At 41.2% G+C, this 27601-nt stretch overlaps 1 protein-coding gene across 1 annotated transcript; it reads right to left on the bottom strand.

Annotated features, from left to right (window-relative positions):
• Positions 1-201: 201 nt before the first annotated feature.
• On the bottom strand, positions 202-27552 carry dnaja2a (DnaJ heat shock protein family (Hsp40) member A2a). The gene is made up of 9 exons (XM_059992929.1): positions 27411-27552; positions 23902-23961; positions 18096-18319; positions 17936-18016; positions 12789-12922; positions 11359-11555; positions 4339-4483; positions 1630-1757; positions 202-1468 (listed from the first exon to the last, which is right to left on the bottom strand). The coding sequence occupies exons 1-9, from the start codon at positions 27486-27488 to the stop codon at positions 1277-1279; spliced, it is 1239 nt and encodes a 412-aa protein (XP_059848912.1). The 5' UTR covers positions 27489-27552; the 3' UTR covers positions 202-1276.
• Positions 27553-27601: the final 49 nt, after the last annotated feature.

The raw sequence follows: 27601 nt of genomic DNA, 5'->3' as shown, positions 1-27601 counted from the left end.
TTCCCTTGTGGTCTCCAAGATCCTTTGGCAACTCCTTTGACTTGGTGTTAATTTTGCTTTTCTTTAAACTACTTGAACACAGTAAAACACTTAAACAATGCAGGCAGAATGCTAGTGAGCAGAAGTAGGTGATGCAGACAATATTTACAGAGACCCAGAAGTGTTTCATTCAAATTTAAAAAGAATGGATTCCAAGCAATATTAAGAGTTCAAATGATATATTCAGTCTGTGCACGATACCAAAATAAATCCCCATTTATCTTTAATCAATTCCACCTATTTCTCTTGTTGCAGGCCCTGTTTCAAGTTTATAATTTGCTATATATATATTTTTTAAATCAGACCTCACAGCATTTCCAGTAAATGTTTACATGTTTAACATGCCTGCTTCAGAATAGTTACACCAGCCATATATTTAACAGTGCATACAAATAATTGTAACTTTTCCAAAACCTTTTAATTTGAACAAACAGTTTAACAAATGACTCAATTTTGGACTTCAGAAATAACAGCTTGAAAATGGAAATAAAACATTATCAGTGTTACAATATAGCATGGTCCAAAGACTTTGCCAGAATTTAAGGCAATGGGAGGGAAAGGAAAAAGAAAGCAAAATAAACACTGCCCAAGCTTTTTAAAGCAAACAGAATGGGCCCTGCTCACAAGCACAGATTCAGAATTTAAAAAATGTTCCACTGTTGCCATTTAAATTTATTACTTAACCACAGAACTAAGATTCTAGAAAAGAATCTTATTACCACATTGTTTTTTTTTGAAGCTCTTAAACTTATGGATGAGGTTCCACTTGGGTTGACATGCAGCTATTTGGAGAAATGTGCATCACTAAATTCTTTACTATTTATGTTAGCAGCTCATGTGATTACAGCCCATACATCAAGTGTACACAAATAAGGGCCTTAAAACATCAAAACCTTTTTTTAAATGGCAGCAGAAAGCAAATGTACAGAAATTTGTTCCTTTTAAAAAAAAGAGCAGAGATACAAGGACAAATTTGTGATATACGTTTAATTCTCACCAGCTGCTCCCCTGCATGGCCTCAAAAGAATTGAGCACCTCACACTGTGCCATGGTTAGTTGACTTTAAATTATACATTCAGTAAATATAATTAAAAGTTACATATACAGCGAAGAGATGTCCATCAGAGTTCCTCTGGATTGAGTTGTGACAAAGTCCAGTTTGGCTTAGCAAAATCAGATGAAACCTGAAAATATCCAAAACTGAACAGAACATGTTTTGCAAATGTTTTATCAAAGTTTACTGGTGAGCACACTGTACACCAGGGCCAGTGTGATGGCCACTCTCCTCATCAGAGCTATCATTGTAGGCCTCCCGCCGGTGCCCTCCGGCTGAGCCACGTGTATTGTCAAACTCCTGCAGGTCAACCTCCTCAATGTCACCAATCGTCTCAGGGACATCCGGCCTAGCTGGGAGTAGATATTCCAGTTCCTGAAAACAAAAAGTATTAATTTTACACTTCATTTTTCATAATAAGTGGTTTAAAAAAGCTCTAAATAAAACTTAGTGTTGTACAATATTAGATGCAGAAAATCTGACTGACTCACAAAATGAAACCACCAATCAAATTAATTTTCTAACTTCCTACTTACAGCTATCTTGTCAGGGTTAATCCAATTATGCTCAGGGAATTGAACATCAAATTTGACGAACAAGTCTCCTTTTTCAAACGGATTACGATACTGCGGCATTCCTTCCCCTTTAATAACACGAACACAACCTATGGTTGAAAGAACATCCAAGTTTAACAGAATGATAAAAGGCATTAGAAATTTATTTGTATGTCGAATGGAATACCACTAAGTGTTAAAAACCCCAATGAATAACTAAACATGTCTAAAGATCAGTGAAAACAAATCATTCAGTCCTGCAAACACTTATACACAGACTTGAGGCAATTCGGTGACAAAGTGTCCATTTGCTATCAAGAATACAGAAAAGAAAACCTATTAGTCCCAATCCCATTTGGATACTAGAACAAATTTATGATTTTTCAAGAGTTCAGTTTTCCCACTCAACCATGAATCAATTCATCTTTAAGGATGAATCCTACTATACAGCACAATTGATAGCAAACCATTTTTTTCTTTACATGCCGCTGGTCAAATAATGACTGAAGACATACTTCTCAAGCTTACAACTGCCCTTATTTTAACACTCACCCATCAGCAACAGCACCCCCAACAAAAAAAAACTAGCCAAATATACAACATCCAGACAGGGCGATTTAACAGGATCTAGATCTTATTAGATAATAACTTTCTAGCAGGGATTCATTAACGTAGTTCAAGATCAGCTTTAATTACTTAATGGTACCTCATCAAGGACTAGAATTGTGTCACATTCCTCTTTGCACAAGTTGATGTTATTTAAAGATACCTTGCAAACTCACTTAGTGGAGGATTTTCATCCTGTTGGTCATTCAATTTTATCTAATTCATATTCCACCACACTGCATCGATTTCTCATGTTTATTCAGACAAAGAGTTCTGATTTTATGGTAAGATTTTAGGGATTGCACAATGGCAGTTAGTAGAGCTGTTGCTTCATCAATCCAGTGACCCACACCTGACCACTGATAGAGATTACGTGCTTTCAAATTTGCAAAGGGGAAAGTGGTGGAAGTGTCACAGGTATCTGATGGAGTTTAGTGTAATTGGTGCCCAATGGTCAGTACACACTTTATGGACACTAAGGGCTCTGTGTTTATGTTGCAAGAAATGAGATAATTTCTTATGCAAATGCATTGAGTTCTGACTAAATGGTAAAACGAAGAAAGACAAATATAGCAGTAGCAAGTATCCCCAGAGAAACTAAACACGTTGGCACCAAGAAACAAGGAAATCTCAAATACCATTATTCTGAAACTTATCATAGCACAAACTGAGCCATTGATGTCACTGCATACAGTACTTTTAGCAGAGTCCAGATGACTAATGAAACAAAGCATACAAGTTTTATACCATATCCCCATGAACCCAAGGTAGACCAGTGATCCAGCTATTTCTGCTACTGCATCAGAGTCTCAGTGAACCAGTTTATACATTTTAAATTTGACTTTATAGTCACAGATTAAATTGTGACTGTAAATAGTTCCTTGTGTAGGTGGCTGATAGGATAATTTGAGAACAGCTGATGAATACTTTGAGAGAGAACAGGGTGCAGGCAGAAAAACAGGGAAGATTGGACTGATGGGCAAGCTAAGTGCCACAGAGACCTGACCGGCTAAGTGGCCTCCAGTGTTATGGGAACAAAGGAACTATCAGGACAGAAGCGGAGTTAAGATGGCGCTAAACAGCGACTCCTTTACTTGCATCTCTGGAAACAGTTCTATTTCCATCTTTAATATCTTTTATTTTTCCTTTTCAGGGTTCTTTTGAAGACCCTGACCTGGAGTTACACGCTGACTTGGTTCTTTGTGGTAATGGGACCCGTTCTCGGGGTTTCAGGACTGGTCGATGTTCGGCACACTAAGGAGTCGGCCTGAGAGGCGGCCTAGTGTTTGGAAGCCAAAAATCTTGGGGCTCTGGAGACAGGCAGATCGAGGGTCAATGTCATGGCAGGAGACTCGTGTGTCATCAGGGAGGCTGGAAAATCTTTCACTGTGGGCCTGAAGACCTGAGATCTTTGCGAACTTCGGGCACAGAGCTTGTAAAAAAAAGCGACAAAGCAGACTTTTTAACATCGTAAACCAGCGGGTTGTTGTTGTTCTGTCTCCAGCTCGCTGTGAAGATGGGGGACACTGCCCTCTCCCTTATTAGGGAGAGAGAGAGAGAGAAACCTGTGGGTTGCCAAATGCTGGATGAATTGCGATAGTCTTTGGGGCAACTGCAAGGCCTGTGTCTTTGCTATTGCTTAGCTCACGCTTGTTCTCAGTAGCGGGAGCACATTTTGTTTTGCTAGTGGGGGAGGGATGATTGTTGCTTGCCGCTGCTTACGCATGGGAGGGGCAAGCAGAGGGGAGGGGAACTTTGGGGTTCTCACGTTTAACTATTGTTCATTCTTTGGGGCACTTCTGTTTTCGCGGATGTTTTGTGAAGAAAAAGCATTTCAGGATGTGTACCTTATACATTTCTCTAACATTAAATTGAACCTTTGAAAACTTGTATGATTTCTCCTTAGACGTGGTCATCTCCACAGAAAAGGTGGTGTAAAAGTGACTATTTATATTGCAACTTTAACACAAGAATACTTACAATGGTCATTTCACAAATCATTCAATAAAAACCCATATACCAGCTTAAAAATATACCAATTGAACATCAGTAAATATAAAATATCAGTAACTTTTGCACTGGTACCTGGCTCAATAACTTTTCCTGGAGGATACTTCACAACAATATGCCGACCATCCAAATGTTGGAATGTGAATTGAAAACCACAGAGTGCTTCAACAAGACCAATTTTGTGGGTCATGTGCAAGTCATTTCCCTCTCTCTGAAATACCTAGAAAAACAATAACTGTCTTTAGTAGTCCTATAGAGAAGCATCACCAGTTTAAGAGCTAAGTAAATGGTAACAGGTCAGGTATGATACAGTTTGATAAACAGTCTCCAGAAAAAAAGTAAAATTTTGGGTATACTCAAGTGGCAAATAGCATCTACAGGCAGAAAAGCAGACAATATATTCAAAGTTGACAAAATATTAATGCTGTTCTCCCTTTCTTTACAGAAACCTCTGGACCTGAATATTTCCAGCCTTTACTTATTTTATTTCATATCTCCAACATTTGTAGCTGTTCGCTTTTCATCAGCGCACCACAGCTTTGTGTATTTTTGCGGATAATTTCAAATTTCAATTCCTTATAAAAGAAACAAATATAGGATTTCATTTCATTTGATAAACCACCACTGCAGGCATCTCTACTTTTGAGATATAATTCAATTGACTTGGCTTTATCTTAAGCAATTTCAATATGAGAGTAAATACTGCATGCATCAAATCAGTTTACAACACTGACATTGCAAGATTATTTACTTTTCTTTGAAAATTGTATAATGCATAGTTGCACACAAAACTAACGTTACAACAGCCACATGAACCAAGCTTTTTCAGCATTTCCTGATTCCTCCATAAACAGAAAATATAAAGCAATTATTCATGATAATTATTCTTTGTCACTAATTGAATTGTGCTTGAGTAAAATCTGAGTTCATGTATCAATACTAATCAGAAGTGAATTGCTTCAGTATTTTTACATTTGCTTTAAATACAACACAAAATTGGTGGGAAATAAGCAAGTTATGACAGACTGCTTATCCACAATACAAGTTTTGGATGAGAACAGCAGGACAAGAATGAGTAAAGCAATTTCAACATGATTCTGGATATTTTCCCCAGTATGGAATCTGTAAAGAAGGGCCTTGCGTAATAGCGGCATAACTTACTAAATTCTCTTCTAACAGTGTTCTGACTTAGTTTTCAAGATCTGCATCAAGCCAGAGGCCAAACACCACCCATCAAAAAATATTATAATAGGCTGAATGTTTAGATGGGGCAAATGCCTATCAGCTGATTATGGAGCCAGTAATAAAAAACTATGATGCTATTATGCAGGAACTTGGGAACATAAGTTGGAAACAGATGTATGCATAAATGTACTACAGAAGCATGGAGATTGTTTAAGGAGCACTTGCATGGGGTTCTGGATAAGTTTGTCCTCACAATGCAAGGAAAGTATGAAATGGTGAAGGAACCATGGCTGACAAGAGACGATGAAAATTTAGTAGAGGAGAAAGGAACCTCACTTAACATTTAGGACGCAAGATCAGACAGAGCTCCTTTGTTACAAGGTAGCCAGGGACAGGAGAGATAGAAGGGGATATGAGGATTTGGTTGAATAGGATTAAGGGAAACTCCAAGGCATTATACACATGTGAAGAATAGGAGGATGACTATGGTGAGGGTAAGACCAATCCATAGGGATAAAAGAGGAAATCTGGCTGTAGTTAGAGCAGGTAGGAGAGGTCCTTAAAGAATACTTAGCTTCATTCTTTACTCATGAGAGGGACAATGACGAATGTGAGAACAGTGAAGAGGCTAATATGCCGGAACATGTCAAAATTAAGAGGCTGTGCTTGAACTTCTGGGAAAAACAGTAGGGCAGATAAATTCCAAGGGTTGAATGGGCTATACCCCTTAATACAATGGAAGAGACTGCTGTACTTTTGGTGATAATTTTTGTATCCTCACTAGGCACAGTAGTACAAAAAGATTGAAGGGTGACAAATAAATAAATAAATAAATAACAAGGACAACCATGGGAATTATAAACCAGCGAGTTCAAGTGGTGGGCAAACTTTTGGAAAGGATCCTCAGAGATAGGATATGAGAACATGTGGAGAAACATTATCTCATTAGGGATAGTTAACATGGCCTTATGAGAAGAGAGATCACCTCATGAGCACGATCGAAGGTAGTGACTAAACAAACTGACAAAGCTAAAGCAGTGGATGTGGAGTATATAGTGGCCACTTTATTACATACCTCCTGTACCTAATGAAGTGGTAACTGCTTGTATGTCTGTGGTCTTTTGCTGCTGAGCCCAGTCACTTCAAGGTTTGTTTGACGTATTCTGCATTCAGAAATGTTCTTCTACACACCACTGATAACTTCCCTCATCTAAGACATTTCTGCCCACAGAACTGCCACTCACTGAATAATTTTTATTTTTCTCCACCATCCTCTGTAAACTCCAGAGACTTGTGTGAAAATCCCAGGAGATCAGCAGATTCTAAGATAATCAAGCCACCCTGTATAGTACCAACAATCATTCCACAGTAATTCACTTAGGAAAAGTCACAATCAATCAGGAAAGCTCACCAATACCTCCACTTTCTCAGGAGGCTGAAGAGATCTGGACTATACACGTCATTCTACAGATGTGCAGCAGAGAGCATCCTAACAAGCTGCATCACTGAAAATGGCTAGTTAACAACATGAAGGATCCCACCCACCCTGCCTATCTCAGTCCTGTCACGTATGAGGCTACATAGCATCTACACTGGAACCACAAGAATCAAAAGCAGTAAATTTCTCTAAGTAGTAAGGCTGATCAACACCTCAACCCACTAACCCACCCACCACAGCTTTATCATTTCCAATCTGTCACCTTATGTATAGACACTGGTGTACCCAGCGTCACTTTATGGATGTATAATCAATGCATATATTATCTATGTATTTATATTTAATATGTTCTTCACGCTGCATCGAATCTGGAGTAAAATTAATTCATTCTCCTTTACATTGAAAATGACTAAACAATCTTGAATCACATACATCTTTCACTCTGATGTTTGGTCTGAACAACTGAACTTACAGCCACATGATTGGTTCAATTGATATTACATTAATAAAGTGGCCATCAAGTGTTTATTTTAGTAGGGCATTCAACAAGGCTCTCCATATTAGGGCGGAGACATGGATTCAAGGAAACTTGGCCGTGGATTCAGAATGGGCTTGCCCACAGAAGGCAGAGTGTGGCAGTAGTTGCACAGTATTCTACCCGGAGATTGGCGATTACTGGTGTCCTGTAGGGATCTGTTCTAGGATCCACTGTGTTTTTCTTACAGTAACTATAAAAAGTATTCATCCCCCTTGAAGTTTTCATGCTTTATTGTTTTACAACATTGAACTGCAGTGGATTTAATTGGACTTTTTTGACACTGAGCAACAGAAAATCTCTTTCATGTCAAAGTGAATGCAAACCTCTACAAAGTGATCTAAATAAATTAGAAATGTAACAAAAAAACAATTGGTTGCTTAAGTATTCACCCCCTTCAAGTTAGTACTTAGATACACCTTTGGCAGCAATTACAGCCTTAAGTCTGTGTGGATAGGTCTCTCTCCGCTTTGCACATCTGAACACTGTAATTCTTCCCCATTCTTCTTTACAAAACTGCTCAAGCTCTGTCAGACTGCATGGGGGATCGTGAGTGAACAGCCCTTTTCAAGTCCAGCCACAAATCCTCAATTGGATTGAGATCCAGACATTGACTTGGCCACTCCAGGACATCAACTTTTGTTTTTAAGCCATTACGGTGTACTTTGGCTTTATGCTTGAGATTATTGTCTCGCAGGAAAACAAATCTTCTCCAAAGTTGCAGTTCTCTTGCAGACTGCACCAGGTTTTCCTCCAGGATTTCCCTGTATTTTGTTGCATTTATTTTACCCTCTACCTTCACAAGCCTTCCAGGGCCAGCTGCCATGAAGCATCCCCACAGCATGATGCAACCACCACAATGTTTCACGGCAGGGATGATGTATTGTTGAGGACATGTGGGGTGTGGCTTATGCCAAATTTAGCATTTAGTCTGTTGGCCAAAAAGCCCAATTTTGGTTTCATCAGACGATAAAACTTTGTTCCAGCTGACTTCGGAGCATCCCACATGCCTTTCGGCAAACTCTAGCCAGAATTTCATGAGAGTTTATTTCAACAGTGGCTTTCTCTTTGCCACTCTCCCATGTGGGCAGCAGTTGCTATATGCACAACCTTTCCCATCTCAGCCACTAAAGCAGGTCTCTAGGTGGTCTTTCTCACTACTCAATTTCTTGCATGGCCACTCAATTTTTGAGTATGGCCTGCTCTATGCAGATTTACAGCTGTGCCATAATCTTTTTATTTCTTGATGATTGATATAACTGTACTCCAACGGATATTCAATGACTTGGAAATTTTCCTGTATCCATCTCCGGACTTTTCAGTAACTTTTTTTTGGAGTTGCTTAGAGTGTTATTTTGTCTTCAAGGTGTAGCTTTTGCCAGGATACTGACTCACCAGCAGCTGGACCTTCCAGATACAGGTATATTTTTACTACAATCAATTGAAACACCTTCACTGCACAGAGTCCCAATAACAAATCTCCATTTAACTAATTATGTAAATTCAGAAACCAATTGGCTACACCAGTGATGATTTGGTGTGTCATATTATGGGGGGGGGGGGGTGAGGTGAACACTTATGCAATCATTTTATGTTTTACAATTAATTTTGATCACTTTGTAGAGATCTGTTTCCACTTTGACACAAGAGTCTTTTTTCCATTGATCAGTGTTAAAATAGCCAAATAAAATCTACTCTGATTCAATGTTGTAGAACAGTAACACATGAAAGCTTCTGGAGAATGGGGGAAATACTTTTTATAGGCACTGTAAATGACTTAATGGAGAAGTAAGGTTGGCATGTTACATTAGGAGACTGATCGGGTGCAGAGCTGGGTGGAGAAGTGGCAAATGGAGTTCAATCTGGAAAAATGTGAAGTGATACACTTTGGAAGGTCAAACACAAAGGCAGAATACAGGTTAATGGTAGGATTCTTAGCAGTGTGGATGAACAGAGATCTTGGCATCAACTTCAATATATCTCTCAAAGTTGCGAAACAAATTGATAGGTTTGCAAGGCAGCATATGAAGTTCAGAAGCTGCTAGGCAATGCTGCAGCTCGATAAAACTCTGGTTAGACTACATTTGGAGTATTTTAAACAACACACACAAAATGCTGGTGGAACACAGCAGGCCAGGCAACATCTATAGGGAGAAGCACTGTCGACGTTTCAGGCCGAGACCCTTTGTCAGGACTAACTGAGAGATACTAAGAGATTTGAAAGTAGTGGGGGGGGGGGGGGGGGGGAAGGGTAATGCAAAATGATAGGAGAAGACCGGAGGGGGTGGGATGAAGCTAAGAGCTGGAAAGGTGATTGGCAAAAGTGATACAGAGCTGGAGAAGGGAAAGGATCATGGGATGGGAGGCCTCGGGAGAAAGGGGGTGTGGGAGAGCACCAGAGGGAGATGGAGAACAGGTAGGGTGATGGGCAGAGAGAGAAAAAAACAACTAAATATGTCAGGGATGGGGTAAGAAGGGGAGGAGGGGCACTAACAGAAGTTAGAGAAGTCAATGTTCATGCCATCAGGTTGGAGGCTACCCAGCCGGTATACAAGGTGTTGTTCCTCCAACCTGAGTGTGGATTCATCTTGACAGTAGAGGAGACCATGGATAGACATATCAGAAAGGGAATGGGACGTGGAATTAAAATGAGTGGCCACTGGGAGATTCTGCTTTCTCTGGCGGATCGAGCGTAGGTGTACAGTGAAACGGTCTCCCAGTCTGCGTCGGGTCTCACCAATATATAAAAGGCCACACTGGGAGCACTGGACGCAGTATACCACACCAGCCGACTCACAGGTGAAGTGTCACCTCACCTGGAAGGACTGTCTGGGGCCCTGAAGTGTAAGGGCAGGTGTAGCACTTGTTTCATTTACAAGGATAAGTGCCAGGAGATCGGTGGGAAGGGATGGGGGGGGGGGGGGAGGGAGGAGAGAGACGAGTGGAGAAGGGAGTTGCGTAGGGAGCCCTTCCCACCGGACAGGAATTTGGAATTTGTTGCAAAGGATGTAAAAATATTATAAGTAATATCTGAAAATGCTGCTTTCCATTTCTTAAATAACCTGAAGCTAGAGAAGAGTGACATAATTAACATGGCTTACAGATGTTAACTGCCTGGAACTCATGAGACAAAGTACCTCAATGATTTGAGGGCTTTGTCTATGTTAGACTTTCAACTCCACATAAGAATTTAGAAAAAAAGCATGTTAAAATTTTGGACTGCAAGCTGATGGAGAAAGTTTGCAAAGCAAATGGGCACATTTATCTTCCAGTAGTTTATGAATTCGAGTTTTTTTTGTGTAACTAGCCCATTTAATTCCTGCACTGTGGATTTCTTCCAGAAATTACAACTTTGTGAGTTTGAAGCACAAATCATTTAAAAGTTTTCAAAAAACTATCAAGGGTGAATTAGTTATTCAAAGCACACAAATGTGTTTCCTTGCCTTGTATCTTCAGGTTTGCAGAGGGAAGAAAATTCTTATTTGATCACTTGATACAGGTAGAAATAACAAATGTAGGTCTCAATTTGGTCTTAGCCCAGTCAAGTATTGAAATAGCTTGGATAATAATGGTATTTCTAGTTGAAAATTTTACGCTGTCTACATTTCCACATAATTTTTTTTGATCTATGCCTCTCATAGTTTTACACACTTCCATCAGGTCACTCCTCCACCCCAAAGCAATCCAATTTTGACAATACCCATCATGGCCAAACACCCCAATCCATGCAAAACTCAGGAGAACCTCAATTACACTCTCCAATATACTATACAGAATCAAATGATTTCTCCCTGATCCCAATAATGAATTGACTGTAAATTATATCAGTATTTCTTTAGGCATTAGGTCAACTCTTTCAAAATCATTTGACCACAATATTAAGTTTTGACACAAAAATAAAAAGTAGCATCAAATCTTTCAACTTGCAGTCACATACCTCATGTTCTTTCTCCTGCAGTATAAGGATAATGTCACCAGGTTCCACACCAGGAGATTGGTCTGCTTCTCCACTAAATGTAATACGTTGTCCATGCTTCATGCCTTTGTCTATATGAACTTCTAGAATCTTCACTTCCTTTACCACCTTCTTCCCCTCACATTTTTTGCATCGATCCTTTTCATTGATAACTTCACCTGTAATATTCCCAAAATATAGCACAAGTTAGGAAACAGTTTCACAAAGCAACCTTTCAAAAGATTCAAATGTCATCAGATAACTGTTCACATTAATATTGAAAATTAGTCTTTGCAATATAAAAGATATACCACATATACATGCATACAAACTATTTCAAAGAACTTTATCAAACTAAGCTTGCTGCCTGCGGACAGTTCATAGCACCTGAGTGGTGATATGGTTCCTATGGCACACTGAAGCTGTCCTCAGAAGATCTCTGAAAGCCAGCATTAATTTTGACAGCTATGAAACTAACCAACAATTCTCAAGAGCTTCCACACACACACTTACAAACCATTAGAAATGAAGTAATTTTAAAATAATTCTAAATCTAGATGCATTCACAAGGTCAAATACACTAACCTCTGGCTGCTGGTTTCACAGAGTACCAATACTGTGTGGAGGGCCAGATGGAACTCTGCAGCCATGAGCTCAAACCTATTCACTTGAAAATCACTCAAATTGACCAAAAAAAAAGGAAATGTAGACTGTTTCCTTTATTTTCATGGTTATAAATAATATCTTGTAGCAAGTCAAAGGAACTAAATTTAAAAGTAGTAAGGCTAATTCCAATTGCCATGAAATGACATTGATCAGTCATCAAGAAAACAAAGAGCTCTGACAGCATTAAGCATGCTGTAAAGCTAGTGACTGGGAGATAGATCCACAGAACCCATCACTGAGGCTCAGATGTCTTATGGTTTGCTACAACTTACCGTTATTAGGCTCCTCAGTCACAAATACTAGAGTAAGCTTTGTTATTATGCATTCCTTATCTGAAAACTCTGGCTGTTGTTGAATTAATAAGCACTGGACACAAGATAGTAAAGACAAGATAATTCAGATAACTGACAGTACCCTCCCGTGACATGCACTTTTCAATATCTTGATTATCTGACCACTTTACTACATTAGCAAAAAGTCTATCCATCAGCCTAGTGTTTTTCCTGTTAAGCGTTATGGATGAGACAATCCAGCACAACAAATTATCTTTACATTTACAGCACTACAGCCAAGACCAAGTTCTCATGACCTAACAAATATATAATAAAATTAATTAAAATTGTTGTCTCCTCAATTATCAAATTCAGATGTTTTCAGTCTGGCAAATATATCACATCCTGCACATTTAAAAAAAAGTGAAAGCCTAATCTCTACATGGTATTTGTCAGCAGTAAAACTTGACTTACCTTCTCCATTACAATCGGTACACACAGACTGCATCTGCTGAACCATTCCTGGTGCTAACTGTCTAATCATGATCCGTATACCTCGACCCCTGCAAACACTGCATTTTTGAACCGCTCCTGCCTTGCCTCCTTGACTGTTTAGAAAAAATACAACAAATAAATGTTTTGTGTGTGATTTAGATAATGCGCTTATTGACAAAAAATTTCACAACAATATAGGCAAATTTATTTCAGTTTAATCATGAAGGAATAGCCCATGGCAATTAAGATCTAAAAAAGAATACGAAGAATACTTGGGCATAAAAGATTTCATATTTCATAACACTTTGTTGAACCAAAACAGAAACCTTGCTGAAAAATAAGCACCACATTAACATTGTGCTTGTATGTAACTAACAAATGGCCACTTTTACTAATTAGTTGAAAACTACCACCTTAGAAATACACCTCATCACCAGTACATTTTAATGAGAATACTTCATCTTAAAACATATATCAGTGTGATCAAGAAACCGTTGCAGCAGGAAGAGGAGGAGTGAAGGGCTCGTGAGAGCGCTGAGAAGCAGCTGAGGTGAGAATGCTTTAGAAAGGTGCGTGCAGCTGGTACTCGGGACAGTGTGATCGAGAAACCGTTGCAGCAAGAGGAGGAGGAGCCAAAGGTTCGTGAAGTAATTGGCAGGGACAAATAAAAGGACAGGTAATTGAAGAGGAACGGCCAGTGGTGTGAGGGGCTCAGGGTAGGAGTGGAGCTTTGAGGCTTTGGCTTGAGAAGCTTCTGTGAGCAGAGGCGGAGGACGAGCTTGCTCCAAGTGAGGCGAGGCTGGGCAAGTTCCTTTAATTAATTTAATTAACTTGGGAGTAGGTAATAGAGGCAGCAGTTAGGGCAGTCGAGTGCTCCATATGCAGGATGTGGGAAGTCAGGGGCAGCACAATTGTCCCTGATGACTACACCTATAAAAGGTGCATCCAGTTGCAGCTCCTGACAAACCGAGTTGGGGAGCTGGAGCTGGATGAACTTTAGATCATTTGTGAGGCAGGTAGCTGTTGACTGTCAGGAGAGGGAAGGGGAATAGACAGGAAGAACAATAAGTATACCGTTTTGGATACTGTTGGTGGGGACGACCTACCAGGGACAAGCTGTAGTGGTTGCGTCTCTGGCAGGGAGATTAGACCCTCAGCTCAGAAAGGAAGGAAGGAAAAATGGAGAGCAGCAGTGATAGGGGATTCGATAGTTAGGGGGACAGATAAGAGGTTCAGTGGGAGAGATCAAGAACCTCGGATGGTCTGTTGCCTCGCTGGTGCCATGGTCTGGGATATCTTGGATCGAGTTCTCAGTATTCTCAAGACAGAGGGTGAGCAGCCAGATGTCGTGGTCCATGCAGGGACCAATGATGTGGATAGGAACAAGCAGGTGGTCCTGCAAAGAGAGCTTAGGGAGTTAGGCGCAAAGTTGAAGGACAGGACCTCCAGGGTTGCAATCTCAGGATTGCTCCCTGTGCCATGTGCTAGTGAAGCTAGAAGTAGGAAGATAATGCAGCTAAATATGGTACATCAGGGAGGGCTTCATGTTTCTGGACAATTGGGCTTTGTTCCAGGGAAGGTGGGACTTGTTCCGATGGGACGGCTTGCACCTGAACTGGAAGGGGACTAACATCCTTGCGGGTAAGTTAGCTAGTGCTGCTCCGGGGGGGGGGGGGGGGGGGTGTTAAACTAGATTTGCAGGGGGAGAGGAACCAGAGTGTTAGAGCAGATGTTGATGTGGAGGAGGATAAAGGTCATGCTAGGACTGCTTGTGAGGACAGAAATCAAAGGTTTGTATGTGATAGAAATGTTCTCAGGTACCAAGCTGAAGAGACTGGGGAAGAGGCGCCTGGCTCTCAAATAGAGAAATACAGGAGACAGAGTGTGAGGGAGGATAGGCAGATGATCGAGAAGGGATGCGTTCACACCGAAGGTTTGAGATGTATCTATTTATAACGCAAGGAGCGTTGTGAACGAAGCGGATGAGCTTAGAGCGTGGATCAGTACTTGGAGCTATGATGTGGTGGCCATTACAGAGACTTGGATGGCTCACGGACAGGAATGGTTACTTCAAATGCCGGGTTTTAGGTGTTTCAGGAAGGACAGGGAGAGAGGCAAAAGAGGTGGGGGCGTGGCACTGTTGATCAGAGATAGTGTCACGGCTGCAGAAAAGGTGGACGTCATGGAGGGATTGTCTATTGAGTCTCTGTGAATGGAGATTAGGAACAGGAAGGGGTTAGTAACTTGACAGGATGTTTTTTTATAGGCTGCCCAATAGTAATAGGGATACCAATGAGCAAGTAGGGAAACAGATCCTGGAAAGGTGTAATAATAACAGAGTTGTCATGATGGGAGATTTTAATTTCCAAATATAGATTGGCATCTCCCTAGAGCAAAGGGTTTAAATGGGGTGGAGTTTGTTAGGTGTGTTCAAGAAGGTTACTTGACACAATATGTAGATAAGCCTACAAGAGGAGAGGCTGTACTTGATTTGGTATTGGGAAATGAATCTGGTCAGGTGTCAGATCTCTCAGTGGGAGAGCATTTTGGAGATAGTGATCATAATTCTATCTCCTTTACCATAGCATTGAAGAAAGATAGGAATGGACAAGTTAGAGAAGTGTTTAATTGGAGTAAGGGGAATTATGAGGCCATCAGGCAGGAAACTGGAAGCTTAAATCGGAAATAGATGTTTCAAGGAAAAGTACGGAAGAAATGTGGCAAATGTTCAGGGAATATTTGTGTGAAGTTCTGCATAGGTACGGTATGAGGTAGGGAAGTTTTGGTAGGATGCAGGAACCTTGGTGTACAAAGGATGTAATAAATCTGGTCAAGAAGAAAAGCTTACAAAAGGTTCAGAGAGCTAGGTAATGTTAGAGATCTAGAAGATTATATGGCTAAGAAGGAAATTAGGAGAGCCAGATGGGGCCATGAGAAGGTCTTGGTGGGCAGGATTAAGGAAAACTCCAAGGCATTCTACAAGTAACCGAAGAGCAGGAGGATAAGACGTGAAAGAATAGGACCTATTAAATGTGACAGTGGGAAAGTATGTATGGAACCTGAGGAAATAGCAGAGGTACTTAATGAATACTTCACTTCAGTATTCACTATGGAAAAGGTTCTTGGTGATAATAATGATGACTTGCAGCAGATTGAAAAGCTTGAGCATGTAGATATTAAGAGGATGTACTGGGAAGGAATCAAGTTGGATAAGTCACCGGGCCCGGATGAGATGTACCCCAGGCTACTGTGGGAGGTGAGGGAGGAGATTGCTGAGCCTCTGGCGATGATCTTTGCATCATCAATAGGGGCAGGAGAGGTTCCAGAGGATTGCAGGGTTGCAAATGTTATTCCTTTGTTCAAGAAAGGGAGTAGAGACAGACTAGGAAATTATAGACCAGTGAGTGGTCAGAAATTGTAAGTTGATGGAGAAGATCCTGACAGGCAGGATTTATGAACATTTGGAGAGGTATAATATGATTAGGAATAGCTAGCACTGCTTTGTCAAGGGCAGGTCATGCCTTATGAGCCTGATAGAATTTTCTGGGGATGTGACTTAACATGTTGATGAAGGAAGAGCAGTAGATGTAGTGTATATAGATTTCAGCAAGGCATTTGTTAAGATACCCCATACAAGGCTTATTGAGAAAGTAAGGAGGCATGGGATCCAAGGGGACATTGCTTTGTGGATCCAGAACTGGCTCGCCCACAGGAGTCAAAGAGTGGTTGTAGACTGGTAATATTCTGCATGGACATCGGTCACCAGTGGAGTGCCTCAGGGATCTGTTCTGAGACCCTTACTCTTCATGATTTTTATAAATGACCTGGATGAGGAAGTGGAGGGATGGGTTAGTAAGTTTGCTGATGACACTAAAGTTGGAGGTGTTGTGGATAGTGTGGAGGGCTATCAGAGGTTACAGCGGGACACTGACAGGATGCAAAACTGGGCTGAGAAGTGGCAGATGGAGTTCAACCCAGACAAGTGTGAAGTGGTTCATTTTGGTAGGTCAAATATGATGGCATAATATAGTATTAATGGTAAGACTCTTGTCAGTATAGAGGATCAGAGGGATCTTGGGGTCCGAGTCCATAGGATGCTCAAAGCAGCTGCGCAGGTTGACTCAGTGGTTAAGAAGGTTTACGGTGTATTGGCCTTCATCAAACGTGGAATTGAATTTAGGAGCTGAGAGGTAATGTTGTAGTTATATAGGACCCTGGTCAGACACCATTTGGGAATACTGTGCTCAGTTCTGGTCACTTCACTACAGGAAGGATGTGGAAGCCATAGAAAGGGTGCAGAAGAGATTTACAAGGATGTTGCCTGGATTGGGGAGCATGTCTTATGAGGATAGGTTGAGTGAACTCAGCCTTTTCTCCTTGGAGCGATGGAGGATAAGAGGTGGCCTGATAGGGGTGTATAAGATGTTGAGAGGCGTTGATCGTGTGGATAGTCAGAGGTTGTTTCCCAGGGCTGAAATGGTTGCCACAAGACACAGGTTTAAGGTGCTGGGGAGTAGGTACAAAGGAGATGTCGGGGGTAAGTTTTTTTTAGTCAGTGTGGTGAGTGTGTGGAATGGGCAGCCGGCAATGGTTGTGGAGGCAGATACGATAGGGTTTTTTTTTAAATAGTCTTTTGGATAGGTACATGAAGCTTAGAAAAATAGAGGGCTATAGGTAAGCCTAGTAATTTCTAGGGTAGGGACATGTTCGGCACCATCTTGTGGGCCTAAGGGCTTGTATTGTGTTGTAGGTTTTCTATGTTTCTATGGAATTTTCTTTGAAAAGTATAAATGGGAAGTTTATTGCTGAAATTCAGAGCAGCAATTAAGTCTCCTTACAAACTTCATCGTGCTGCCTCATGTTTTGGTGCTATTGTAAAGAAAAGCAATATAGACAATTCAAATTCAAAATTGTCAGATATTTACCTTCTTGTTCCCAGCATATTAAATAAAGAGCACCAAGCTCTGTCACCTTGACAATACTGTATCCCAGCCCTAAAACTGGTCAATTGCAGTTTGTGGTAAGGCTTTTCTGCCTTATTCTAATCAAAAACAGGCTTTAAAAATCAAAGATTTAAAACAGTTCCAGCTTAAACTTGCATATTTCTTAAATAATATACAACTTACCCACTACATGAACTACATAGGACATTTTTGCTCAGCTGTAGTTTTGTTGTCTTTGCATTATACAAGTCTTCTAAAGAAACCCTGTGAAATTGGAAAAAAAATTAGCATAGTAATAGATACACCAAGCGAGCTTTTAAAAATAAGTTAAAAATCCACTCACTTGAGGGGATGCACCATATCCTCTCCCCTTCGTCTGCTGTTGCGGTTTCTACCTTGACCGCCCATGAACCCGAAGAGACCTCCGCCAAAGATATGTGAGAAAATATCATCCATTCCGCCTCCGCCACCACCACTCTCACGTAGACCTTGTTCACCATAGCGATCATAAAGTTCCCGTTTCTCTGGATTCGATAAAACTTCATAAGCAAAGCTTATTTCTTTAAACTGCAGATGACAAAAACATTTGAGTAATTATTTAGTAATCTTAAAGCTAAAGCAATTTAAACATTCCCAAATAAACTTGTGAACTTCACCATTTACTATTAAATGCTAAATTACAGTGAAAACGCTGCTAATAATATTACAAGTAATTGCATTGGAAACTTTCACTCATGACAGTTTTCCCCAAAAACAAGCCCCGACTTCTGCCATCTTCTAAGAGGACTACAAGTTTGTTGTAGGGTCTGGAGGCTCATGTGCTTCAAGAACCAGGAGAACTATGTTGGCTGGAGTCAGGGCCATATGCTTCGAATCTTAGTACAGTCACCCATGCCAAACAGGTCAAAGGGTAGAGGCCAAACTAAGAGTGGTCCACCATTCCTCCAGGTTTGGGGGTTCAAGCTCAGGGCTAAAACAACCTTGACTGGTAAAACAAAATTGTTATGGAAACAGCAATGAAGAATACTTCGATATCTGTGTGCGATGGCATTCCTGAGCCTCCACCTGGAACCTGCATGACAGTAGAGAAAACCAAGAGGAAGCTACTGACACAATAAAAGAAGCCCGAAATACCGCCAAGACCAAAATTGGTTTTGATGACCAAAGACAGAGATGGAGGACCCCCACTGCTGCCCTGAATGCCAGCAGCGTAACTGGCACCCTCTCTGACCTCTGCTGTGACAGGGAACATTAATCAATTTACTCATGAAATAAATGCCCCAGCTAAAAACAAGATTTTACAAGTGACGAGTGCTCCAACAAATGGTCTCATTAAAAGGCATGTTTTTAAGCACAAGTGTGGTTGCAAAAATACAGTAACCAACTTCCAAATGTATAACCAAAAACCCATGGGATAGAGTTCAATTAATCCATTGGACATCTGTATAACAGTAGCAGGAAAATACAAGGAATACCAAACAAACATGGAACAATAGAATCATTTCACATCAAATAAGCCTTTCGCTATGAAAATGTTAATTTTTACAGCATAGTATAAAAACCTGCTTTAAATAAGCCATGAAGCTAATACCAACAGCATTTGTCCAGCACTTTTCTACTAATTGCACTGTATAGCTACAGTAAAAATTAACTTAAAAGTGAATACACGGGCAAGTACAATAGACAATAGGTGCAGAAGTAGATTCGGCCCCTCGAGTCTGCACCGCCATTCTGAGATCATGGCTGATCATTCACTATCAATACCCAGTCCCTGCCTTGTCCCCATATCCCTTGATTCCCCTATCCAGCAGATATCTATCCAGCTCCTTCTTGAAAGCATCCAGAGAATTGGCCTCCACCGTCTTCCGAGGCAGTGCATTCCACACCTCCACAACTCTCTGGGAGAAGAAGCTCTTCCTCAACTCTGTTTTAAATAACTGACCTCTTATTCTCAATCCATGCCCTCTGGTACTGGACTCTCCCAACATCTGGAACATATTTCCTGCCTCAATCCTATCAAATCCTTTAATTATCTTAAACGTTTCAATCAGATCCCCTCTCAATCTCCTCAATTCCAGCGTGTACAAGCCCAATCTCTCCACGTAAGACAGCCCTGCCATCCCAGGAATCAACCTAGTGAATCTACGCTGCACTTCCTCAATTGCCAGAATGTCCTTCCTTAAACCTGGAGACCAAAACTGTACACAATATTCCAGGTGTGGTCTCACCAGGGCCCTGTACAAATGCAAAAGAACATCCTTGCTCTTGTATTCAATTCCCCTTGTAACAAAGGCCAACATTCCATTTGCCCTCTTCACTGCCTGTTGCACTTGCTCATTCACCTTCATTGACTGGTGAACTAGGACTCCTAGGTCTCTTTGCATTTCTCCCTTACCTAACTCGACACCGTTCAGACAATACTCTGCCCTCTTGTTCCAGCTTCCAAAGTGGATGACTTCACATTTATTCATATTGAATGACATCTGCCAAGTATCTGCCCACTCACTCAGCCTATCCAAGTCTCCCTGTATTCTCCTAACGTCCTCTTCGCATGTCACACTGCCACCCAGTTTAGTATCGTCAGCAAACTTGCTGATATTGTTTTCAATGCCCTCATCTAAATCATTGACATAAATCGTAAAGAGCTGTGGTCCCAATACAGAGCCCTGTGGTACCCCACTAGTCACCTCCAGCCAGTCTGAGAAACACCCATTCACTGCTACCCTTTGCTTTCTATCTGCCAACCAGTTTTCTATCCATGTTGAAACCCTGCCCCCAATGCCATGAGCTCTGATTTTACTCACCAATCTCCTATGTGGCACCTTATCGAATGCCTTCTGAAAATCTAGGTACACAACATCTACTGGCTTACCCTCGTCTAACATCCTTGTTACACCCTCAAAAAACTCCAACAGATTAGTCAAGCATGATTTGCCCTTGGTAAATCCATGCTGGCTCGGCCTAATCCTATTTCTGCCATCTAGATGTGCCACTATTTCGTCCTTAATAATGGACAAGCATCTTCCCCACGACTGACGTTAGGCTAACAGGGCGATAGTTCTCCGTTTTCTCCTTCCCTCCCTTCTTGAAAAGTGGGATAACATTAGCCACTCTCCAATCTTCAGGAACTGATCCTGAATCTAAGGAACATTGGAAAATGATTACCAATGCATCCGCAATTTCCTGAGCCACCTCTTTTAGAACCCTCAGATGCAGACCATCTGGACCCGGGGATTTATTAGCCTTCAGTCCTACCAGTCTACTCATCACAGTTTCTTTCCTAATGTCAATCTGTCTCAATTCCTCTGATATCTTATTACCCTGGCCCATCCATACATCTGGGAGATTGCTTGTGTCCTCCCTGGTGAAGACAGATCTAAAGTACGCATTAAATTCTGTTGCCATTTCCCTGTTTCCCATAACAATTTCTCCCAATTCATTCTTCAAGGGGCCAACATTGTTCTTAACTATCTTCTTTCTCTTCACATAGCTAAAAAAGCTTTTGCTATCCCCTTTTATATTCCTGGCTAGACTGAGCTCATACCTGATTTTTTCTCTCCGTATTGCTTTTTTAGTTAAGATCTGCTGTTCCTTAAAACTTTCCCAATCATCTGTATTCCCACTCATCTTAGCCCTGTCATACTTCTTTTTCTTTAATGCTATACAATCTCTGACTTCCTTTGTCAACCACTGTGGCCCCTTCCCCCTCTTTGAATCCTTCCTTCTCATTGGAATGAACTGCATTTGCATCTTTTGTATTATGCCCAAGAATATCTGCCACTGCTGATCTACTGTCTTTCCTGCCAGGGCATCCGCCCATTTAACTTTGGCCAGCTCTTCCCTCATGGCTCCGTAGTCTCCTTTATTTAATTGCAACACTGACACCTCTGATCTGCCCCTATCCCTCTCAAATTGTAGATAAAAACTTATCATGTTATGATCACTACTTCCTAATGGCTCCTTTACTTCAAGATCACTTATCAATTCCTGTTCATTACACATCACCAAGTCCAAAATAGCCTCATTCCTGGTTGGTTCAAGCACAAGCTGTTCCAAAAATACATCCCTTAGACACTCCACAAACTCCCTATCCTGGGGCCCAGCACCTACCTGATTCTCCCAGTCCACCTGCATGTTGAAATCTCCCATAATGACTGCATTACCTTTAGCACATGCCAATGTTAACTCCCTAATCAACTTGTACCCAATATCCACGCTACTGTTTGGGGGCCTGTACACAACACCCATTAGGGTCTTTTTACCCTTACTGTTCCTCAGCTCAATCCACACAGACTCTACTTCCCCTGTTCCCAAGTCACCTCTTGCTAAGGACTGAATCTCATTCCTCACCAACAGGGCCACCCCACCCCCTCTTCCCATATTTCTGTCTCTACGATAGCACGTATACCCTGGTACACTCAATTCCCAGGCCTGATCCCCTTGCAGCCATGTCTCCGTTATCCCAACAATATCGTAGTTCCCCATTTTCATCTGAGCTTCAAGCTCATCTGTCTTATTTCTGACACTACGCGCATTCAAGTATAGAATTCTTAGTACAGTAGATTCTGGTTAATTGGGACACTTCAGGAACAATCAAATCAGCCCCAATTAGCCAAAGTTTAATGGAAATAAACAAAAAAGGTATAAAAAGTTAACTGTTTAACTGAGTAACAAATTTTGTAGTTAAATGATATATTGAAAAAAAATCAAAACGCTACCAAAATTACAACTAATATAAAACTACTAGTTCCTAATAGTTAATAGGAATTCATCCAACCTACGCTCACGTTCTTTTAACTGACTGTAAAATCAGCGCAGACAGTGCAGATAGTGGACTGCCTTTATGCAACACATCCCCAGTAGTTGGGCAGACATTGGATTTAATTGTTAAGGATGTAGTTTTGGGGTACTCGGAGGCACATGACAAAACAAGCCTACATCAGTATGGTTTTCTTAAAGGAAAACCTCGCCTGACATATCTGTTGGAACCCAGAAGAAATAAGCAGCAGGATAGACACAGGAATTGGTGGATACTGGGTACCTGGATTTTCAGAAGACCTTTGGCAAGGTCCTACACGAGGCTGCTTAACAAGTCATATTACAAGATAGTAGCATGGATAAAGCAGTGACTGATCGGCAGGAGGCAAAGAGTAGGAAGACAGGGAGCCTTTTCTAGTTGTCTGTCGGTGACTGGTGTTCCACGGGGGTCTGTGCTGGGACCATTTTGTTTTATATTATGTCAATGGTCTGGATGATGGAATTGATGGCTTTGCGGATTATACAAAGGTAGGTGGAAGGGCAGGTAGTTTTAAAGAAGCAGGGGTTACAGAAGGACTTGGACAGATTAGGAGAATGGCCAAAGAAGGGAGAGATAGATTAATATCAAAAAGTGTATGGGCATGCACTTTGGTAAAAGAAATGAAAGGGTTGACTATTTTCTAAAGAGGGAATATTCAAAAATTTTAAGTGTGAAAGGACTTGGGAATCCTCGTGCAGGATCCCCTAAAGATTGATGTGCAGGTTGAGTTACTGGTGATGAAGGCAAATGCAATGTTAGCATTCATTTCAAGAGGACTAGAATATAAAAAACAAGAAACTAATGTTGAGACTTTATAAGGTACTGGTCAGACGTCACTTGGTACCTTGGAGTATTGCGAACAGTTTTGGGCCGCTTATCTAAGGAAGAGTTCAAAGGAGATTCACAAAAATGATTCTGAGATTGAAAGGCTTATCATATGACGAGCATTTGTGGCTCTGGGCCTGTACTCAATGGAATTCAGAAAGGGGAGCATGGAGAGGATATTTCCTATAGTGAGAGGGTCCAGGATCAGAAGGCATAGCCTCAGAATAGAGGGGCTAACTTTTAGAACAGAGATGTGGAGTTTCTTTAGCCAGAGTGGTGAACCTGTAGAATTCATGCTACAGGTGGCTAGCTGTCAAGGCCAAGTAACTGGGTATATTTAAGGCAGAGTATGATAGATTCTTGATTAGTCAGGGCATGGAAGGGTTTGGGAAAAAGGTGGGAAATTGGGGTTGATAGGAAAATGGATCAGCTATGATGAAATGGCAGAAGACTTGATGGGCCAAATGGCTAATATTTCTCATCTTACCTTATCTTCAGTTAAAAAATAAATAATGCTGATCTTTACCTTATCACCAGCATTTGGGTTTTTATCTGGATGGTATTCCTTAGCCAACTTGCGGTATGCCTTAAAAATAAAGTACAGAACAAATAAATTGGTACAAAAATATTCAATTTAGTCAGTAACTTGCACATGAACTTGCTTGTTAAAAACATGCATGCAAACTTGTGCTCTTAAAGTTCATTGTATATTAATAAAACTGACAATACTGCAAATATTGGAAAAATCCAATTCACAAAAAAACCCAAAGAATGTGTCAAGTAGAGCATTAAAAAGAATTATAATTTAAGACCACACCGCAACAATATGTACATATCAGTGCAATCATATACTAAAACAACAAAATGGTGTTCTCTAAAAAAATTGTACATCAATGTGCATCTCTTTCCCTTCTGCATACTACTCCCAAAGGTATACAGGTCACATTAGCATACTGTATGATGGATAACCACATCTTGTCAAGATAGAGCCAAGACCAAATTCAGCCTTGAAAGAACATCTACAATACAAGGAATATTGAACCTGGCCTGGTTGCTGCAGTAAACTTTCAAGCCAAAGGACGGACACTCCAAATTATCCACTCAGGTCCTTCTGCCACAGATTCTGCGATCTCATTTTTTTTAACTTCCAATGCATACTCAATGCTGCCAACTCCACTTCATACAACATACACCACAAAACTACAACTGAAAGTTTGGACCTTGGCTGAAAGGGAAGAGATAGCAGATATCCTGTGTGAAGAGTGATGGAGAAGGAAGAGCAAATGGCCCCTTTGAAAAGCTATTGGTACTGGTGGGGTGGGCTGATGTCATTAAATGGAAGATATTGTTTGAGGGGAAGTCTAAAGCTTTAATAGGACATGTAGAACTAAGTTAATATTTCCCATTATAACTTACCTACTGCTCCATGATAAAAAGTACCATTTTAAACAAAATGTCCCCTTCAAAGTGATCAAGTAGCTTGACTGTCAATTCAATGCTCGTGAAGTCATACAAATCATCAGAAAATAACCTACCAGATGCCTAGATGCACAGCTTGGAATAAAAGGATGCCCCGTTAAAACCTGGAGGAGGAAGTTGTTTGGCCAGAGAGTGGTACACCCGCAGAATTAATTTCTACAGAGTATTGTGGAAGCTAAGCTATTGAGTGTATACAAAGCAGAGATAGATGGGTCCTTGATTGTAGAGGATTAGTGGTTATAGGTAAAAGAAAATCAGCAACAACTCAATGGCAGATCAGACTCAATGAGAGCAATGGCCTATTCCTGCTCATATTTTGTGGTCAAATGAAGATATCATTGGATGATATTTATACCTTCTCATTTGTTAACTACAGGATTAGTTAACAGATGACTGAATAACAGCAACTGGAAGAGCAGCAGGCAAACTAAAAAAAACTGGAAATGCATGGTAGATTTTGTCAGAGGATGGAATTTTCTCTGAGCTAATTCCTGAACTGCAGGAAAGGATATGACAGGATCTCACGTGGAAAATGGGTCCAAGGTAAATTACAATAGGATCCAAAGGAAGATGACAGATCAGATCCAAAATTCCAAAAATGACTTGGGAACAGGAAGCAGATTTCTTTTTTTGTAATTGGAAGCTTTTAACTAGTGATATCACAGAGATTGGTGCTGGGACTTTTACAACAACTATTTAAGAACCCAAGTGATAGACACCCAGATCTATGAGGTCAACGGTTATGAGGGATAAACAGTTGGCACGGGGTAGGATATGTGCAATTTTGGATTAATTAAACAAAGTTCAAAGTACTTGAAGATGGAGGTTGCCCAATTCTACTGCAATAATCAACAACAAACAGGAGAATTACAGGTGACAAGGAGAGAAACGACGTTTTGGTAGAAAAAAATGTTCTATCTGATGGAGAAAGGACACGGAATACCAGAGTGATAGTGTGGGAAGGAATGTCAAATCCCTGAATCACTACAAAACAGTAAAAATCTCTTCACCTGAAGGACTATATCAGCTGAAAATATTAGCTCACCACTGTGTCAAGGCATTAAGGAAAGGCAATGAATACTAGGCTTGTCAGTAGCACCTACATCCCATCAATAAATTAAGCAACCTGAACGTGTTAGGACTTGTATTTCCATCAGATAAAAGTTCATTTCTCATTAATTCCAGCTCACACAGTGAACCTTCAAACCTAACCAGACATTTTAGTGGTCTCAGATCTCCTTCCCAGAATATTTATATATAGTTCTTTCTCACTCTTCTATCAGAAAGGACGCTTAGTTCATATTTAGTTCAAAAGTATGTTAAAACATCAATTAAAAAAAAAACTACATGGTGTTTCTCCCAATTGTCTGCCTTAACAAAATTGCTAATTCACTATTGAAAAGACTGCAGCAATTGAAAAATAAGAACCATACCAATAAATGCCAACAGAATGTAAGATTCAACAAATGTTTCCACGCATGGATATCCAGGATCATCAAAAAAATAATTTCACACCACAAATTTCAGGTTCAAAGGAGATCTTGAAGATCAGCTAACTCAGCAAAGGATAATGACTGAAGCAGTAAATTATGTTCTGAAAATCAGGAGAGGTAACAAGGGAACCCTTATTACACTTTCTTTCAGTCACCCAGCAATATATCAGTTCTGTAGAGAACATTCAATGATTGGACTAAAAACTTCAGAGTAAGGTGAAGTGGTGGGGAAATAACAAACACCAGCGTTTAGATTTTAATGGATTGTAGCTCCAACTACAATTACTAAATAGCATGCATTTTATAAGCCAGAAATTACGCTACATTGTTGTCTCGCATGTCATTCAGCTGTAGGCTGCTTTTCAGCAATCATTAAAGTGAAAATACTATGCCAGACGTTATGTTAATACTGTTTGTCATCGCATCAGACTTAAAACATAATGCCAGCAGAATATAATTTCAGTTTCCTTGTGTCCTTCCAGAACAGGCGTAACTTAGCTCCAGCGACCAATTGTGTCAGGTCTGGTGATCACGGCACCTCTGCAAATGGCCTCCGCAGTCACCGGTATTTCAGTGCGGGAGCCAACAGGATTCAACCTCTGCGGCGACAACGACATGAACAAAATGGTGTCGTGGTGTCGGGTTCAGCAGTGAGCCCGGCGGCCTTCCAAATCCGCACCAAGCGCCCCACTGCGAGGCCGGCCAGAGAGCTGCCACCTCTATCCCTCACTACTCCGTCAAGCCCCCATCACGGCCGCGACTGTCGGCGGGAGCACCTCGCTCCTCCCGCCGACAGCGCCGGATTTATCGCATCCAGAGGGAAGTCTCCGGAGCGGGCAGCCCGCCTACCTGACGCCGGGGCCTCCATCGCGGCCTAGCCGGCGAGGCCTCAGCTTGTTCCCACCCTCCTCTCGCCCAACCCCCCCCCCCCCCCCCTCCAGGCCAGTCATCGCCTCCCCTCCCCACCCCCACTAACTGACCGGCGCCGGCTCAGTCGGCCGCCCAGAGCTGCTGCATCCTCACCGCTTTCTCTGACTTCCCCGCCACCCTGATGGTTACCGACCTTCTTGAGCTCGTTCTCCGTGGCACCAGGCTGAACCCCGAGAATATCATAGAGCTTTGTGTCAGCTACCGACGCCATCGTGACAGAGAGGAAGGCGCTCGAGCACCGGTCACAAGTAGACAGGCTGCGGAAGTGACGTTGCTCCTTTCCTCACATAGAGCGCGTTTACGTCATCGGGGATCGGCGCGGCT

The sequence above is a fragment of the Hypanus sabinus genome, chromosome 17 (genome assembly GCF_030144855.1).
Source record: "Hypanus sabinus isolate sHypSab1 chromosome 17, sHypSab1.hap1, whole genome shotgun sequence".
Lineage (NCBI taxonomy): Eukaryota > Metazoa > Chordata > Chondrichthyes > Myliobatiformes > Dasyatidae > Hypanus > Hypanus sabinus.
This window is presented reverse-complemented; position numbering and strand designations above follow the sequence as displayed.